At 41.1% G+C, this 18,307-nt stretch overlaps 1 protein-coding gene across 2 annotated transcripts in view; it reads right to left on the reverse strand.

The window, feature by feature from the left end:
• Positions 1 to 18,307, reverse strand: part of ephb4a (eph receptor B4a) — a 42,674-nt gene that overhangs the window by 15,321 nt on the left and 9,046 nt on the right. For both annotated transcript variants that reach the window (XM_086308559.1, XM_086308558.1), the window contains exon 2: positions 1,986 to 2,056. In XM_086308559.1, the coding sequence (XP_086164685.1) occupies positions 1,986 to 2,056 (71 nt within the window). The remainder of the gene's footprint in view (positions 1 to 1,985; positions 2,057 to 18,307) is intronic.

The raw sequence follows: 18,307 nt of genomic DNA on the forward strand, positions 1-18,307 counted from the left end.
GCACATGTCTTCATGAGGTATCTAGTCAGCCAATTAAATGTCTGTATTTAAGCATCTAGACATAGTCAAGACAACCTGCTGGAGTTCAAAACAAGCATCAGAATGAGGAAGAAAAGTGATTCGAGTGACTTTGAATGTTGCATGGCTGTTCTTGTCAGATGGATTGGATTTTTCCCACACCTCTATTCAACTGCTCGTTAATGCAAATATGTAATCATCCAGTGTAATGATGGCATCTTTATGCATTTAGGTATGTAGACGTGGTCCAGAGAACCTGCTGAAGTTCAAAGTGAGCAGAAGGTGATGTAAGTGACTTTGAATGTGGTAAGGTTGTTGCTGCCAGATGGGCTGGTCTGAGTATTTTAGAAACTGCTGTTCAACAAATCTGTGCCACTCTGCATCTATGCCACGCGTTCAAGTCAGTCACGAAGGTGTAAGGGGTCCAACCTGGTAACTAATGAATTGGCCACTGAATGCATCTGATGCTGGCTAATGCAGACTGTAAAAACCTAATAAATCATCAATGTTAAACCTAAACTAAAACCTGTCCTGCTTATCCATGCTGTTTGGCTTTAACATTTTACTTTATTTCTGACTGTTTGTGGACTTCACCCTTGAAGGATTTTATTACTCTAACTGGACAACAAACGATCATAATTATTACTTCACTTTTTTCACCTTACTCCTTGTACTGACTTTTGGTTTTCATCGTTCTTACGTACATTTTCGTTTTACAGCATCTTTATAGTTTGGTGATACACACTCTGAAGGAGCTTGTGCTTTGTGCAGTGCATTGTGCTCCTGCTTGGAATGAAATGTAGTATAAAAATAAAGCTTTGCGTACACTTAATATGTGAGAAAGAGCAAGTGATTCATGAATAAGATTGTGAGTCGTTTCAGGACAGTCAAGTTTTAAATGGATGCACAACTAATCAAAAAGTTCAAAAACTGGGAGCCATGATCTCTGCACAAAGAGCGCAATGGCACTACCTTCAAATGTGCGCGTCTGTGTGATGGAGGCCCATAGATGTGTGTTAATATGCAACAGGGTCTAACTGTGACAGATTTAGTCGGAAGCACATCCCAGTTTCATTAAAACAATTGTCACACTCGCATCATTACACCAAAAGGTTTAATATGAATATTAGCTTTATTTGGCTTCCTCATGAATTATTAATGCAACAGTGACATTCAAGTATTTTTGAAATTGAGAAGCCAGAAATTTTTATCTGACTGGGTTGTAAGTTGCCACAAATATCTCCTACAAGGGTATCATAATCCTTTAATCCTAAAAATAAAGAATAATACAGTATCCCTTTTATGTCTGCACTTTTGAAGCAGACAGCTCGTGGCATCTCCCCACCGCTGCTTGTCATCATTGACTAAATCACGGTTTTATACTCTTTTGTGCCAAGGTAATGCTTAAAAACACAAGCCCGGCCACTCTTCTGACAACACAGAGCTTTTGATAAACTGCTTCAAATGATAAATGCTGTGCAGGCTATTTAGAGACAGTCTGCCTGCTTCAGCCTTGCATCTTAATCAAAAGCACAGACACATTTGTTGAGTATTTCAGTCCAGCACCAGAAATCCTCCTACCGCCATCACTGGGACCATTTTCCTTCCAAGGCAATCGGCAAGTTGAGCAGTTCTGGTCACAGACGCTGCTGGCAGAAATACCTTAGCAACCACTACTCAGCTGATCAAATTACAAATATGTCTTTTTCTGGCTGCAGGACCAAAAATTGCGAGCAGCCTGTGACTTCGACTCCAAGGTTGATGAGATCTATCAAAGCATCTGCTTTCAATACACTTTAAATCCCACATTCACTCTGGTGTTTCTTTTACTCTGTCAGTTACCTGCCATATAAGGAAATCTTTTATAGCCAAAGTAACAAAGGAACAGCTGGAGGCCAAAAATCCCCAGTCACCACTAGGCTCTGTGGCAGGAATACAGATAACACAGTGAAGCTGAGGTTACATACCTGTGGCTTGGCATGGGAGAAGACGGTCCATTTGAGATCTGAAGTCTCTGTCTTAGTGTTCATCAGGACCTCTGCAGAAGAGATAAAAAAAATATATCACCACTCACAGCAGGAAATGTAAAAACGACACGTATAAGGCTCATTTACATTCAGAAAACACACAATCGAATCTAAAAATCACAGAGAGAACATATTTTGAGTCCCAAGCGCTCTGCAAAGTATCAGCTATGGCTTATGCTGGGATTAGTATAGAAGATGAGGTTTCACCAGTCAATTACATCCACAGAAACATTCCCACTACTCTAAAATTGTCTTTCCTCTCATGTTTGTTTTTATTCCCCCCATCTCCCCCCAGTTCCCAGCGACACGCCACGCCTGCGGTCGAACTGAACCTGCTCAAAAAAAAGGAGTCTGTCCAGGGAGAGCAGGGACAAGTAGAACAGCAGAATCGAACAGACTTACACAGATACGCACACGCGCGCATGCACAGGCGTGTGCACAGGCACACCAAGATTTAAGCCCTTCCAGTCACAATCTGTGATTACAATAGAATTGATTTTTTGTAATCTTTTGAGGGTTAGGCTGCCAGCTCACAAACAATCTGAGGACTTCTGCTATGATTCAGTAACCCAATAAAATCCGAGACCTGAACTGCGTGCAACTGGAAGCACAGTTTAGTTTGGGTGCAGGGACTTCTTTTGATGTGAGGACATCTTTTTTTTTCCCCCTCCCCCCTTTAGCTGCATTAGCAGGCTCCGAGTCATATTTACACTGATGGGATGCGGTTTCTGTCACAGAGTGGCTTTTAGTGCCCTACCTGTTCCCCACAGAAGCTCATCCCAAAAGGGTTGCGCAGTTTGGTTTTACGAATAAACAGATTTAATGTGGCTACAAACCAAGGAGCGCTTCCATGAAAATGGATGCTGGAGGAAATGGGGGTTTCAGCAGGAGGTTTATCATTGGGGTTAGTAAGGTGCTTTGTTGAATTAGGCTTCCGATATAAGGCTCGGCAGTTAAGTCAGCATGCCATAACGCCGCAGTACACCCTCTGCACACACAGACAAATACAACGCTTCATCTGCCCCAGATCTCCACTTTTTGTGCTTTATTTTTTCCCCTACGTTTCGATTTTTGCACTCAAACGTTTTCCCATTAGATCAATATCCTTCACATAAATAATAAAGCAGTGCTCGAATTCCTCGGAAATCCATACTTTCAAATAGAATTTTAATTTTAATAACATATCAATATCTTGCCTCGCATTGCTGCCTGTTCGTTTACCTCGAGCTGACAAACTCCGCTGAACAGCTCATTCAGAAACTAAACAATTACTCTGAATTCTCAATGAGGACAACGTGTTGCTTTTCTCAGTTGTTTAAGATGCGTTTCCACCGCCTACTCGCTTCAACATGTTGCTTTGTTTCTCAAAACATCTGCTGCGTACGTGTGTCATACAATCACGCATCCGGCATTAAACACAAACTCTGTGATTCCATCTGCATTTATCTAAAGCCCGTAGTTCTTCAATGGGGCTTCTTTTATTGCTTCAATAATGACTTCAGCCATTGAAGTTTAATAAAGGCTTATTAAAGGAATTTTCTTTTAAACTACACAAAACACACTACAAAACATCAAGAGTAGAAATGATTTCTCTCTTTCCTCTACAACCGTCAGCTTGTAAAACACAGTGGTTAATTATGATGAATTGCCAGCAATCTTATCATCAGATAAATTTAAGCAAAAATGTGAGAACTATGTGAAGATTTGACTAGGCTCTGAAAAGAAAAAAGAAAACAAAACAGTGCTAGGCATTTATTTAAAAAAAAGAAGGAGGCTAATCAATAATAAAAACACTCATTAGCTCAAGCCCTAAGTAAAGAAAAATACTTACATCTAATACCATTTCTCACACCACCATCCCCAGACTGATGACTAGCAGTGTCAGTGTGATAAATATTGCTGCCAAAATTATGAAAATTCATCCTCACAGTGTAATCCTAATATCGCTCTCTCAGTTACTTTCATTTTCTGTGGATGTTGTAGATATTGTGTTGCCTGTGAAAGATTGTGTACAGGATAAGAGGGTGTTTGGGGAAACCTTTAACACCGAACATTACGAGGACATCAAGGCTGTCATGGACTCCTCGTGCTCTTTGAATATATTTTGCAAAACACCAGCACTTGTAGTATTTTACAAAAATAACTCCAACGCCTACAGTTACTAATCTCTGTGATCCTGTGTGAAGTGAGAGGCAATCGCATTTACCACTTACCAGCCCACATCCCAGTGAAATACACACGAAGGTGCAAAAAGATTCTGAGGTAAAGCTGAATCTGGCTCCTGTTGTGTCAAGCGCTACAACTCTAGCTCACCAAGTCTTCATGTCCTATAAATCCAGACAACTGCCATTAATTTCTGCGGCACAGATTCATGACAGAATCACACAGTTGCTGGAGATTTGGTGACTGCACATCCACGATGTAAATCTCCTGTCCCACCAGATCCCACAGGTGCTCTACTGGATTGAGATCTGGTGACTGTGTTGAGACGATTTAAGCTTTAATAATAATAATAATAATAATAATAATAATAATAATAGATTGCATTTATATAATTCACACACTGGTGGAGGCAAGCTACAGTTGTAGCCACAGCTGCCCTGGGGCAGACTGACAGAAACGAGGCTGCCATATCGCGCCATCGGCCCCTCTGGCCATCACCAGTAGGCGGCAGGTGAAGTGTCTTGCCCAAGGACACAACGGCCGATACTGTCCGAGCCGGGGCTCGAACCGGCAACCTTCCGGTTACAAGACGAACTGCCAACTCTTCGAGCCACGATCGCCCTTGATGATCGCTTTGTCATTATCCTGCTCGAAGCAGTCATCAGAAGATGGTACACTGTGGTCATAAACACTCAGGTTGGCTGTGGGATTTGAACAATACCCAACTGATACTAAGGTGCCCCAAGTATGCTAAGAAAATATCCCCCACACCCTAGCGTCTGATCATTGCAGCAGAAATGGACACTCATTAGATTGGGCATTGTTTTTCCAGTCTTCATTGTTCAACTCTGGTGAGTTTGTGTGAAATGTATTCTCACTTTTCTGCTCTTAGCTAACAGGAATGGTACCCATCTGATTCCATGTTCAATGCCTTCAGAGATGCTCTTCTGTATTCCTTGGTTGTACCGAGTGATTATTTGAGTTACTGTCGCCTTTCTATCAGCTGGAAGCAGCGTGGCCATTCTCCTCTGACCTCTAACATTTTCACCCACGGGAAATGCTGCTCACTGGATATTTTCTTCTTTTTCTGACCGTTCACTGTAAACCCTAGAGATGTGCAGGAAAATCCCAGTAGAACAGCAGTTTCTAAAATACGCAGACCAGCGAATCTTGCAGCAAAAAACCATGGCCACATTCAAAGTGAGTTAAATCATCTTCTTTCCCAATTTAAATACTCAGTTTGAACTTCAGCAGGTTCTCTGGACCACGTCTACATACCTAAATGCATAAATATGCAGTCATTAGACTGGATGATTACATATTTGCATTAACGAGCAGTTGAATAGATGACCTTAACACTTTAATTGGGCGGTGATTGCGATTATATTATTAAGAGAGCAATATTTAGAATACCTTACTGTATAAAGGGGTTGCAGCTATTCAGTAACACTTGGTGTCCAAATGCTAGGTTGTGCTAAATCTTTTCTTTAATTTTAAACAACCAGTGTTTAAGTTCAACCTGTTTGGTGCTAGAGAATAGGAATCATCATACAACTAACCTATATGGTGATCTGCCAGAGAAGCTACACAGTCTCCACTCGTCTGCCTTGCCTGATGCCATTGGGCAGGGGAGGGGCGTTATAAGCAGGGTGTGAGAAAGCATAAGTGCAGTGACTGTTAATCAGATCGGCATTGTTATCTTTATAAAAGAAAAAAAATTATCTCTGAGAAGTCCTACTTCTTTCTCTGACTCTGTAGTGACACAGAGAGACACACAGAGTAGAGATTAGTTACAGAAGCACCACCCACTTGCTTTTTAAACCTTCTGTTTGCCAGGTGAAGCCAATCAGAAGAAAGTTAAAAGGGGAGCTATCAATACGTCAAAGCTGCTCTACACAGCAGATCCAGGTGGAAAGTCACTGTTACCCTATAGAGTATCTGCAGTTGTGGCATCCCATTCAGCAAGTAAACTCTGGTAACCAGTGACATCCAGGAAGAGACTGGATGGCAAACAAGAATGATTTTGATTGGTGATGCTGGAAAGACGAGTGAAAGACAGCTGAAAAGTCTGGCATGGGTGATTAAGGCTAGAAACCTGATGTACACTATGTGCAAGAGGGCACCGCAACATGTTACCAATTACAAAACAGAATAATACCCCCAGAGTCTCCTGAAAGTGGGAGAGGACAAGAAGCTTGACAGGTGAGACACAATGGTAATGGGCAGGACTGAAATACGACTAATGAGAAGAATTGCACAAACAACACCGGCGGAGACGGCACCAGAAGTCAAATACCACTGCGGCCATGGGAAAACGGCTGTGATGAGTCTCACAAAAAGGACAAATCTAAAATACCATAACCTCATCCAGGAGTGTGGAGAGAAAAGGTGTTAAGTATGGCTGTTTCCTGTAAAAGTGGAGTGTAGAGGTTTCCCAGCACAGTCGCACACTACAGTTGGAGTTTCAGGGAACAAGCAGGAAAACAGCTGTGCACAGGACTGGGGAAGCAGCAGAAAGAGCCTCTTGTTGGCTCGGGTATAAAAGGGAGGAGGGGGGTTAGAAGCCTGGAGCTGGTGGGCAGTGATTTAGCCACAACCTCTGTTTACTCATGGTTAAGGGCTAAAACACCCAGTGAAGTTTGAGCTGAAGACACGACACAGTCACTCTGTGAGAGGATGCATAAAGCAAGCAAATTATATACATTATCTATACTGTAATTAAGTTCTTAAATCTCAGTGCTCAATTTTTAAACTAATAATCTTATATAATTTATCTTTAAATAAACCTATTCTAAACACGCATATCCGCAACACCAAACACAACTTACAATAAATGAGTAACACAATAACAATACTATTATGAAATAAAAATAAACTGTTTCATCCATAACAGGTCACTCTTTGTTTCTTTGTTTTTTCCCATAATGATTTCACTGATCACTCAATCACGCCCACCACCGCTCACATTCTCTCTCCAGCTAATTTAATACATTTTCTCTGTGGCCAACACACACACTCAAACACAGAATTTTCACTCTTCTCGATCCCACTCTCGCCGCAGCACTCTCCCTGCTGTACACGCAAATTAGTCAAATCTTTTTTACTGCCTTCCACCTGCATATAAAAGCAAGGACATGGCATCACTTGTCATCAGCACTGCATATGCAACAGGTCATGCATCATATTGAGAAGAAAAAGGGACGTGGCTTTAGTATGGAACTATAATGTTTTAAATAGTAAGTTCAACATATGTGCAAATAATCCCTTTGAACTTAAAGCTCAGGTAAATCCTGAGCTTTTTTCCCCCTTATCTTGGCTCGGTATAATGTCATGGAGAGGGGACATCCTTAATATGGTCAAAACACACAGCTCTGAGTTTGGGTTCGGCTCCACCCACCTGGTCTTCAAACCTTCTGTTTGCAAGGTGCAACCAATCAGAAAAAAAGTTGGATTAAAGGAGGCTGTCAATAAGTCAAAGCTATTCTAGTAGAGCCCAAAAGTGAAAAGAGCGAGCTGTAAATGAGCATAACGGGTCCGCTTTTGTCATTAAGTCCTCCTTTCTCATACCCCATTTCGCTTTTTTATAATCTCACAATTTTACACTCTTTGAAAGCTGAAGAAACACAACCGTGCTTCTCAGCCATTTCCACTTCAAAACCACAGAAGCCCACCAGCTTTCTAACAACAATCTAAGGTGACAAAGGAAAAGAAAGGAAAGCCTGGAGAGAGCAGAGAGGGGGAAAAAAAAAAAAAGAGGGAAGAGGTGGATGAGGAGGATAATTGGATGACAAAGTTCAGAGTGGTGATTTCCCCACATTTAGTCTACCCTGAGTTCACTCCAGCATAATCTAAAAAACACCCTTACCACAAAGGCTATACATATTTCCACATCTCCACATTTCATATACACACCTGCCTCTGTGTTTATAATTATTTTTCTTTTCTTTTTTTTCTGAAGGAGTAGAGATGAGATCCCCACCCCCACCCCCCCAGGCATGGTAATCACTGTTTATCACTGCTCTATCATTAAGGTTTATGAGACAGGATGCGTGAGCGTGAGTGTTTCTATGAGATGGTGAGCGCTCCTATTATGTGCTTGCATGGCCTTGCCTTTCGCTGAAGTAGATACAGTCTTAAGCCCTGTTAGAGGAAGCTGGCTTTTCCCCTGCATTCTTTCAGCAGCGGCGACCACCCACCGCCGGAAAATTGCCCCCAGTGCTCGAAAAATGTAGGAACAATGAAAATTCGTCATCTGGATGAATTTTAACATCCAAAACAAACAACTGTACAGTAATTACAGGACAACTGTACGCAATACTAGACACCGGAGAAGTCTAAACTGATACGGGTGGTGGCGAGATGATTAGGCCTTAGCCTTCGACTAACAATTACAGAAAAAACACAGTATCAACATGTTAAATATTGTTAAGGCAAAAAGTTTAAAAAAAATATTGTGGAAACAAAAGAAAATGGGTTTAACTGTTCTATGTCAAAGCAAGACAACAACAGGGAGTGTTGTACATGCTTTTCTTTTGAAATGTAAAACCTGACCCTTCATTTTTTTAAATTGGGGCATGTACAGAAAACACCTCACCCCCATGTTCTATATCGAGCCGTGTTCAGGTTTCAAACTGCCTTCATATTCAAGATCTGGAGCCATTATAAATGACCCCCCACCCCAACTGCTTCATTCTCTATCCTTAACTTGTATGTTCATTCCTTCCCTGCATGCCCGTTTGCTGCCTATTTTCCACTCTCTCTGTGGCTCTGGAGTATGATAGGGAAATTATAGGCCTAATAACATTTGCCCTGCTTCAGCTACAATTAGACCTCATTTTAATTAAAGAAACAGAGAGCCAATTACCCTACCTGGCGAAATTGAAACAAAGGAGAAGAGCAGGGATAATGAAAAAGAGGAATGTGAGAAGGGGAAAATTTGGGATTCACAGATGACGAATGTATAAAAAGTGGATGGGCTCAATGTATTTTCCATTCCACAGCAACTTGCTCTGAATATTTAGCCTGTCCAGCTAACACGCTAACATCTTGATGTCATCTTGACAATTTATTTGAACACATTATCCTTTTTATATCACATCAACTGAACATATGATACCATTTTTCAGGTCTCCTTCCCTCCCAAGTATTCTAATCAATACACAAATATAATAATTAATAAACAGCTAAATAAAGGAAAGCACTTGGATACTACTTATTTGATAGTTTTGGAATATAATCTGCTGTCTTCTTTGTTTGATATGAAGGGTCGTTCTGTTTCTCGGTGGCAGCAAAGATTCCTGATAGGAGTTTTTCTGTCCTCTGGCTATAACTGAGAATCTTCTGTTTATCAGGGGACACTGCTGGCACATGTAATTTTACAAAGCCAATATCCTGAAATCAGACATGATTGTTGCCCCGGAGCCATCTGAAAGCTACACGCTTCACATTTAAACATTCAGCGTTTTGCTTTCCTGCCAGGAATTAAGGCTGGAGTGATGGGTTACAATTGTCCACAGCAGCAGCTTAGAGTAAAAAGTCGCCACAGAGAATGGCTGACAGAGATGCAATACTGTTTAAAGATGCGATAATGGTGCACATTTTCAGACAGGCTCTCTGGGGACACAGAGATTGTTGCATTGGGTTGGTCACATGAGAAGTGTCGCATATTGTGAAGTTACAAATGCAGAGACTGAGGAGTACAATGCCCAGCTCCTCTGTCACCTCTACTCAGCTGGCCAAACACGGCGCTGAGTGGGAGGAATGAAGGATCGTGGGTAATGGGCTGCAAGGTGTTAAAGAGAGAGATTCTGAAGCTTACCAACCAATAAGCCAGCTTTAGATGAGAATATTGATAGCGCTGTCATGTCTGTATGATTAGCTAAGCTAAGGAGGTAGAAGTGACTGTGTTCCAGGCTTTACTGACAGTATGCAAGAATGATCATTTTTGGTACACCAAGCTTATCTCACAGTGCAAATGAAGACACGGAAAAGAAGGAAGAGGGGATTTTCCGTCACATTTCAACAGTTTATTGTTGTACAGCGAGTGCACGTGAAAATGAATGCTTAGCGAGTGATGAAATGAATGTATGTGTATAAAGCGTGTTTGTGTGTCTTTGACAAAGTTGTGTCTACTGGGATTAGACACCAGCTTCCTGTAGTTCCTGTCCTTTTCCTGTCTCCTGGTCTGGTGCCGCCAATGCATACATCATTCACGTGAACAGCAGCCGGGCAGGATACAGTTTCACTCCCCACCTACTGTATAACAAAGACCCCCTCCCCTCGAGGCACATGTGGATGAGCCCAGGTACTATAAGTAAGCCTCACAGGAGCAGTAAGATGAAAGAGCTGGGGAAGGTGTTAATGCTCGACACCTTTTCTCTTTTTTGCCCGCAGGGACGCATATCAATAAGTGTTGTGGTTGGTTTCTGTCCCAGGACAGGATGTGACCTAGTTAAGGAGGAAGCTTCAATCTGGACAGAAACCAAAAGAAGCTGGGAGAGAGATCAACGGTGCTCCGAATTAAACCCACTGACCCCAAAGCTCTGTGGATTTAAGACCAGGTCTACAATACCTGCCCTCTGAATGTTTTGGCTCCGGCTTACACGGTCACCTGAGATTTGCTCGACAGAATCATTATGTTAATCATTTCCAAGTGAAGGTGTATTTCCCCAGCGAATCTTCGAGTTCACGCTGGAGAACCGGTATGAAAGATCGCCCTCTCTTCCTTAGCTATTAATAAATTCACTACAACACTAAAACTGCTTGCATTGCTGAAGGTATGCCCTAATCCCTGGATAATTCACCTTTTAAAGTAAAACGTTTATAGCGTAAAGGGTTTACACATTCGCCTATCGAGCGAGAGATATCTGGTTTGATCCCAGGAGGAGACACGAATCCCTTTGAGATTGCGCCAGGAAGGGCATCTGGCATAAAAATACACAGACTCAAACATGCAGAGCTACCCTCTGTGGTGACCCTTTGTGAATAAGGGAAAGTAGCTTTTATTGTATGTCGCACCAGAAAGTGTTGGTTCTGAAACACAAAACAAATATTGATTTATAAGAAGGTAAAAGAATTCAAAGGGTGCACCTGTAATGCACTGCAATTCACTCTTAATTAACTGCGTTTAAGTGAAAAGAAAAACTGTTAACTTATTCAAGTCATGTCAGCGCGCAGCGGATATTTACCTCTAATCTCAATTGTATGAAAAAGTTTTAGCCACGGCATAAAATGAGAGGTTAAGGTTAAGAGGATATGAGACATCAGCTTGCCTCCGTGGCTTTTTTATATTGCCACCTACGAATAATGAGTCTTGACCTGTGATGTCAACTGCTGAACAGCACTTGTGCAACTCAGACTCAAACAGTCCTTTTTTTATCTCAAACACACAAAAATACACATAGCTGTGAGGTATATTCCCAAAGCAGGTAAACTAGAAGAAAAAAATCACTTAAGGAGATCTGACATCTACAGTGGGGCAAAAAAGTATTTAGTCAGCCACCGATTGTGCAAGTTCCCCCACCTAAAATGATGACAGAGGTCAGTAATTTGCACCAGAGGTACACTTCAACTGTGAGAGACAGAATGTGAAAAAAAAAAATCCATGAATCCACATGGTAGGATTTGTAAAGAATTTATTCGTAAATCAGGGTGGAAAATAAGTATTTGGTCAATAACAAAAATACAACTCAATACTTTGTAACATAACCTTTGTTGGCAATAACAGAGGTCAAACGTTTACTATAGGTCTTTACCAGGTTTGCACACACAGTAGCTGGTATTTTGGCCCATTCCTCCATGCAGATCTTCTCGAGAGCAGTGATGTTTTGGGGCTGTCGCCGAGCAACACGGACTTTCAACTCCCGCCACAGATTTTCTATGGGGTTGAGGTCTGGAGACTGGCTAGGCCACTCCAGGACTTTCAAATGCTTCTTACGGAGCCACTCCTTTGTTGCCCGGGCGGTGTGTTTTGGATCATTGTCATGTTGGAAGACCCAGCCTCGTTTCATCTTCAAAGTTCTCACTGATGGAAGGAGGTTTTGGCTCAAAATCTCACGATACATGGCCTAGGGCTGGGCGATATGACCCAAAATTCATATCTCGATATTTTTTAGCTGGATGGCGATATAAGATATATATCTCGATTTTTTTTTTTTTAAGCCATAAGTTAAGAACAAAAAGAGAGTTCTTAGTCACACTGTGTCCCAGATGTCACACGGGCACTTTTATTTACATACAGCGTAGATATTACTCAAAAATAAATTATCAGCATATATTAAATAATCATGGTCCATAAATAAAAGAAAACAATGTTGTTTTTGTGCATAACAAAAAGCTCACAATTGTGCAGTCAAAATGTAAACTAATAGACGCTGAGCATAATAACAAAGAGACAGATTTCACAGCTGCACCACGTCTCTGAACAGGTGCCATCCTTATACACACACAGTACGTATCACTCCGCGAGGCTCCTCCTCTGTAGCCGTAATCCTCCGACAATCCATCAAGCGGTGCAGCTCCGTAGCTTAGCAAAGTCATATTAAAACATTTTTTGACAGATTGCTGAGCGCTGTGTACCACATAAAATCGGTTCGCGGTCAGTAAGCACAACCAGAATTCATACATAAGGCGCACTGTCGATTTTTGAGAAAAGGAAAGGATTTTAGGCCGTGCAGCCCCTCTGGGCTGCATGTCGTTAGCGCGGTTAGCTCGCTAACACGTTGACGCCATCCAGCCCCACGCACGGTAACTCGCTAACGGAGATTTTCCGCTTTCATCTTGTCATTGCCTGCAGGTGAAGCTATGGGGGAGTTGTGTTCAGTGCAGGAGAGGCGAGGCCGAGTAACGTTGCGTAGAGACAAAAGTGGACGAAAGAGAGGCAAACCTGCGGCTCCACAAGTATAATTATAACGTAACATAGACTATATCGATATAAACGATATTGTCACATCTTATATCTCGTATGAAAATATATCGATATTTTTTAAAAACTCGATATATCGCCCAGCCCTAACATGGCCCCATTCATTCTGTCCTTAACACGGATCAGTCGTCCTGTCCCCTTGGCAGAAAAACAGCCCCGTAGCATGATGTTTCCACCCCCATGCTTCACAGTAGGTATGGTGTTCTTGGGATGCAACTCAGTATTCTTCTTCCTCCAAACACGACGAGTTGAGTTTATATCAAAAAGTTCTACTTTGGTTTCATCTGACCACATGACATTCTCCCAATCCTCTGCTGTATCATCCATGTGCTCTCTGGCAAACTTCAGACGGGCCTGGACATGCACTGGCTTCAGCAGCGGAACACGTCTGGCACTGCGGGATTTGATTCCCTGCCGTTGTAGTGTGTTACTGATGGTGACCTTTGTTACTTTGGTCCCAGCTCTCTGCAGGTCATTCACCAGGTCCCCCCGTGTGGTTCTGGGATCTTTGCTCACCGTTCTCATGATCATTTTGACCCCACGGGATGAGATCTTGCGTGGAGCCCCAGATCGAGGGAGATTATCAGTGGTCTTGTATGTCTTCCATTTTCCGATGATTGCTCCCACAGTTGATTTTTTTCACACCAAGCTGCTTGCCTATTGTAGATTCACGCTTCCCAGTCTGGTGCAGGTCTACAATACTTTTCCTGGTGTCCTTCGAAAGCTCTTTGGTCTTGGCCATGGCGGAGTTTGGAGTCTGACTGTTTGAGGCTGTGGACAGGTGTCTTTTATACAGATGATGAGTTCAAACAGGTGCCATTCATACAGGTAACGAGTGGGGGACAGAAAAGCTTCTTACAGAAGACGTTACAGGTCTGTGAGAGCCAGAGATTTTCCTTGTTTGAGGTGACCAAATACTTATTTTCCACCCTAATTTACGAATAAATTCTTTACAAATCCTACCATGTGAATTCATGGATTTTTTTTTCACATTCTGTCTCTCACAGTTGAAGTGTACCTCTGGTGCAAATTACTGACCTCTGTCATCATTTTAAGTGGGGGAACTTGCACAATTGGTGGCTGACTAAATACTTTTTTGCCCCACTGTATGAGTACTTCTATAATAAAATACCTGCCAATGGACTTCCGCAAACACGAGCAACTGGCTAATATTGGCAAGAAGCGGCAAAAGGAATTGATCGTCCTTCTTTCTGCCCAAATTGTTAATCATTCCAAATTAAATTCCAAGCAGACACATTTAAAAACTTCAGGTTTTAAACACGTAAGGCCCTGCACTCACTTCTATAAAGCATGATTGGTTAAATTGCCTTGCTGCATATTTCACATTCTTTGGCATATTGATCTGCCACTGTGAGAATTCACCTCCTGCTACTTCCAATTATGGGCAACAGTTTCTCAAGTCCTCTTCAAAAATAACCCAAGTCTGAGAAAAACTGAAAGGCTTTTTGAGAACATTGTTGCGGGCTGCACCAGCTCCCTAGTGGCCTCCTGATCCAGAATCCTATAAAAGAAAGAATGAATTACAAAGGAAAACTTAAAAAGATTTTCTTGATGAGACTTTTTTTTTTATTTTGCAGGGTAGAGTGCAATTCTCAAAACCTCTGCTATTCCACAAGCCATTCTGCTTTCGGATACTGTACAACGTATAAAATTAGAAAGACAGACACATAACTTGATGAGGCCCAAAATACAAAGAAGACAAATTACTGGTGCTGGCTGATTGTGTTGACTTTCGAGGCAGAACAGATCATGCATCATTTTTACTGAAATCTGGAGACCATAATTACGAAACCCCACCACTAGTGGTGATTAATGGATTAATGCACTCTTTAAAATTAATCTGTTTGCTTTTAAAGTATCATAGGGAAAAGAAAAAAAAAGCAAAGTCCTCCATGGTTGGACACTTTTGCTTAAAAAAAGAGACAAATAACTATCCAATTCAGAAAAAATACCTGCAACGTATATCCTGTCAGCTGACTGATTTCTTGATTCTCCCGTTTCATTCGTCTTCTCTTATTTATACTCATATTCTCTTTTCCCTCAAATCGCCTATATTATGCAATTTAACTTAAATTCTGTATCTCAAAAGACAATTAAAGGTGGCCATGGTCCTACATTTTGATGTAGAAATGCATCAAAATGTTGATCTAGTTTCTCTTTATGAACGCTCCCTGTTGTTACTCACAGAGATAAGAGAAGGAAGGCTCCTTGAAATTAGGGTTATAAGTATTGATTTTTAAAAAAAAATGTAACATTATTTACACAGGATAGTTACTGAAAGTTAACTGAATTAAAGAAACAAATTAACTTGTAAGCGGGCACCAAATGCAAATATGATAGGACAAGTAACGCCTTCCTTTTAGAGCCACATTACATGCTCCTGTACTGTTCTCCAAAACCTTGCATTGCTGAAAGCAGATGAAGTATGCATTTGTCAAATGCTGACTGGTTGACAAGTGATCCGGAATAGGGAAACGAATGACATCGGAGTTCACCGGGAATGGAAGAGCAATGAAAAGAAAAAAGAAAAAACAACAACTTCAAATATAAAAATAAAGCATGGAAAGCACAGACGGGGACTGTAGTGGACATGTTTCATTGTTTTTTACCACTTGTTTCGCTCCAGCTTCTAGTATGTTATATATTTGCTGATTTCTTTGGCTTGTTGAAGGACCAACAACAGTACAAGCAGTAGTGGCCACATACTTTGTACACTGCCCCAAACTAGCAACAAGGCTCTCTGGACACAGACCCGCTATCCCTGGACAGCAAACACATTAGCTAACCTGGGCCATAAATTCATCTTAAAGGAGTTGACTTAATTTTTTCTTTATTCTATAAATAGTATTTTGTTGTTGAAATTTGCACTTGGAAACTTTTTCAAAATGAACAAAACTTGTTCCCTAATACTGCACAAATGGTGGCCCTAATACTCCATGGTATGTTTTTGCGAGGGTGCTACACCTTTTAATCTTTCAGTTCAAGCTTCTGATCTTGAAAGACTATCACTCATTATCAAGGATTTTGAAAGCAAAGCATCTTACAAAACAGACATTTACTAGATGGTGCATTTTAGTGCTTGAGACTTTTACAATACCATTTTCTGTTATGGAAGCCTGCACAGCTGTGCCTTAGATAAAAAGTTTTTCTTTGATACAAAGGCTGATATTTGCTGGAGTACAGAGATATACAGAAACTGCCTAAATGAAAAATCATCCATTTAAATATGATGTTTACAGTGGTTTTTCAAAGTTTTTTCCACAAAGTTGAATCTTTTCAAACTGTCGCAATATCTCCCTCGGTGTAATCTGTAAATCTTTGAGCTTCTCTGCTGACATATCACTATGACTGACACCATCATACATGTGTCTCCAACCCAGCTGCTGCAGCAGCGGCACAAAGCAGCAGATTAAAAAAAATCGTGCAAAAATCACGTCTATCCACAACATCAATCTAACATTGACTTTGGGTATAAAATGGTCTTGAATCCTGTGATAGAGTTGGTAGAAGAAACTGCCACAATTGCACGTTTGACTGCAAAAAGACAAATGTCACAAATTTTCAGTTTGTTATACATCAGAAAAAAAATCACCCTGGATGAGAGATGGGAATCGAGAACCGGTTCTTGAAGAAAACTGTTTCCAAGTAGTCCAATTCTTTGGAGTTGTTAGTCTGCCTGCCTATTGATCCCGGGTCTTGCATTTGCACTACAATCAGCTGATTTCAGTTCGAGTGTCAGAGGAGGAAAATAGCAATGCAATCTAGAGTGTGGATTAGATAGTCAAGAACCCACAGTGAAAGCTGAGTGAATGCTGCCTGCTGGGATCAGCACTGAAGTTTTGTCTTTTGAGATACAGAATTTCAACAGGTAACAAACAGATGAGCAGTCAGGTTGTAACCACCCTTGGTTGTGTTGTCAGCTTTGTATTCTACTAAGAGAAAGAACTTAGAGATGTGTGTCCTCATTAGGGATTTGTGTTGGTGTGTGGGGTTGTAGCCTGAGGTTTATATTGTTAAACGGTGATTATGAGACGGTGTGTTTCAGCTATTTTACAGCGTAACGAGTAGGTAATGTAACGAATAGTATAACAAATTAATTTTTCCCAGGGGTAATTAGGTAACATACTGCATTACTTTTCTTAAAAGTGTTCAGTGAAATATGTGTAATAATTGCCGTTTTGAGTAACGACTCCAACACTGATCACAGCAAAGAAGGAAAATACCTCTACAAACATGCATAAACATTTGGCCTACAGCACGCAATTAATTTGCTTATTTAACCAGAGCAGAAGATATTCATAGACCAAATTCAGGTGTGACCAGTTTATAAAGACACTTCATTGCCCTATAACTGACCCACCATACACCATTACGCTGTGGTCAACACTGCTCTCAAATGCCCGCAAGCCTCAATTTAGGTCAGCATCTTAAAAGTTTGAAGAACGTAAACTGAAAGTCCAGAGCTGACAAAAGCAAAAGGGGAAGGTGCAAATTGCATTCTTGTTTTCAAACACTTTCTCGGTGTCTTAAGAGGATATTCATACTTTTGTTCTCCTGTCAGGAAGGCTGATGTCTGGGTCAGTAACAGGCTGGCACCCCCGCAGAGTGGATACTTTGGAGTCACACAGCGCCGAAATCTGGGATGATCTTCCTAACCAGCAGGATACTCTTCCACCCCCGTGCTGGCTTAGTCTTTTAATAATTAGACAAGCTAGTTTGCAAGCTAGATAACTATAGATTAATTATTAGCATGATTGGAGCTTTGTGCCATTTAGTCGTGACTACAAAAAAAAAAAACAAACCAAAAAAACACCCAAACTATTTCATTCACAAAGATTGATGCACTACAGCTTTGGAAGCTGCAAAATATATATAAAGGAGAGAAAAGACATGCAAATCTTTACTTTTATAAAATAATATATAACAGGTGACCTATATTATTTCAAATCTTTCTAGATGAAAAGATTAAAAACCCACATAGAGCCATCGACTGCTGTGATGCATCTAACGACCTTGCTACGAGCCCCAAAAATGTCTGCTGTACTTACAACTGAGTTTTTATCAAAGCCTCGACTAAAGCAGAATCTCCAATTCATTTTTGGGGGGAAGAAATTGCAGAAGAAAATGCATGCACACACACACACACACACACACT

The sequence above is a fragment of the Aulonocara sp. 'chitande type north' Nkhata Bay genome, linkage group LG10 (genome assembly GCF_057382095.1).
Source record: "Aulonocara sp. 'chitande type north' Nkhata Bay isolate Kocher_YH1m ecotype deep benthic linkage group LG10, A_spYH_male_GT1.1, whole genome shotgun sequence".
Taxonomy (NCBI): Eukaryota; Metazoa; Chordata; class Actinopteri; order Cichliformes; family Cichlidae; genus Aulonocara; species Aulonocara sp. 'chitande type north' Nkhata Bay.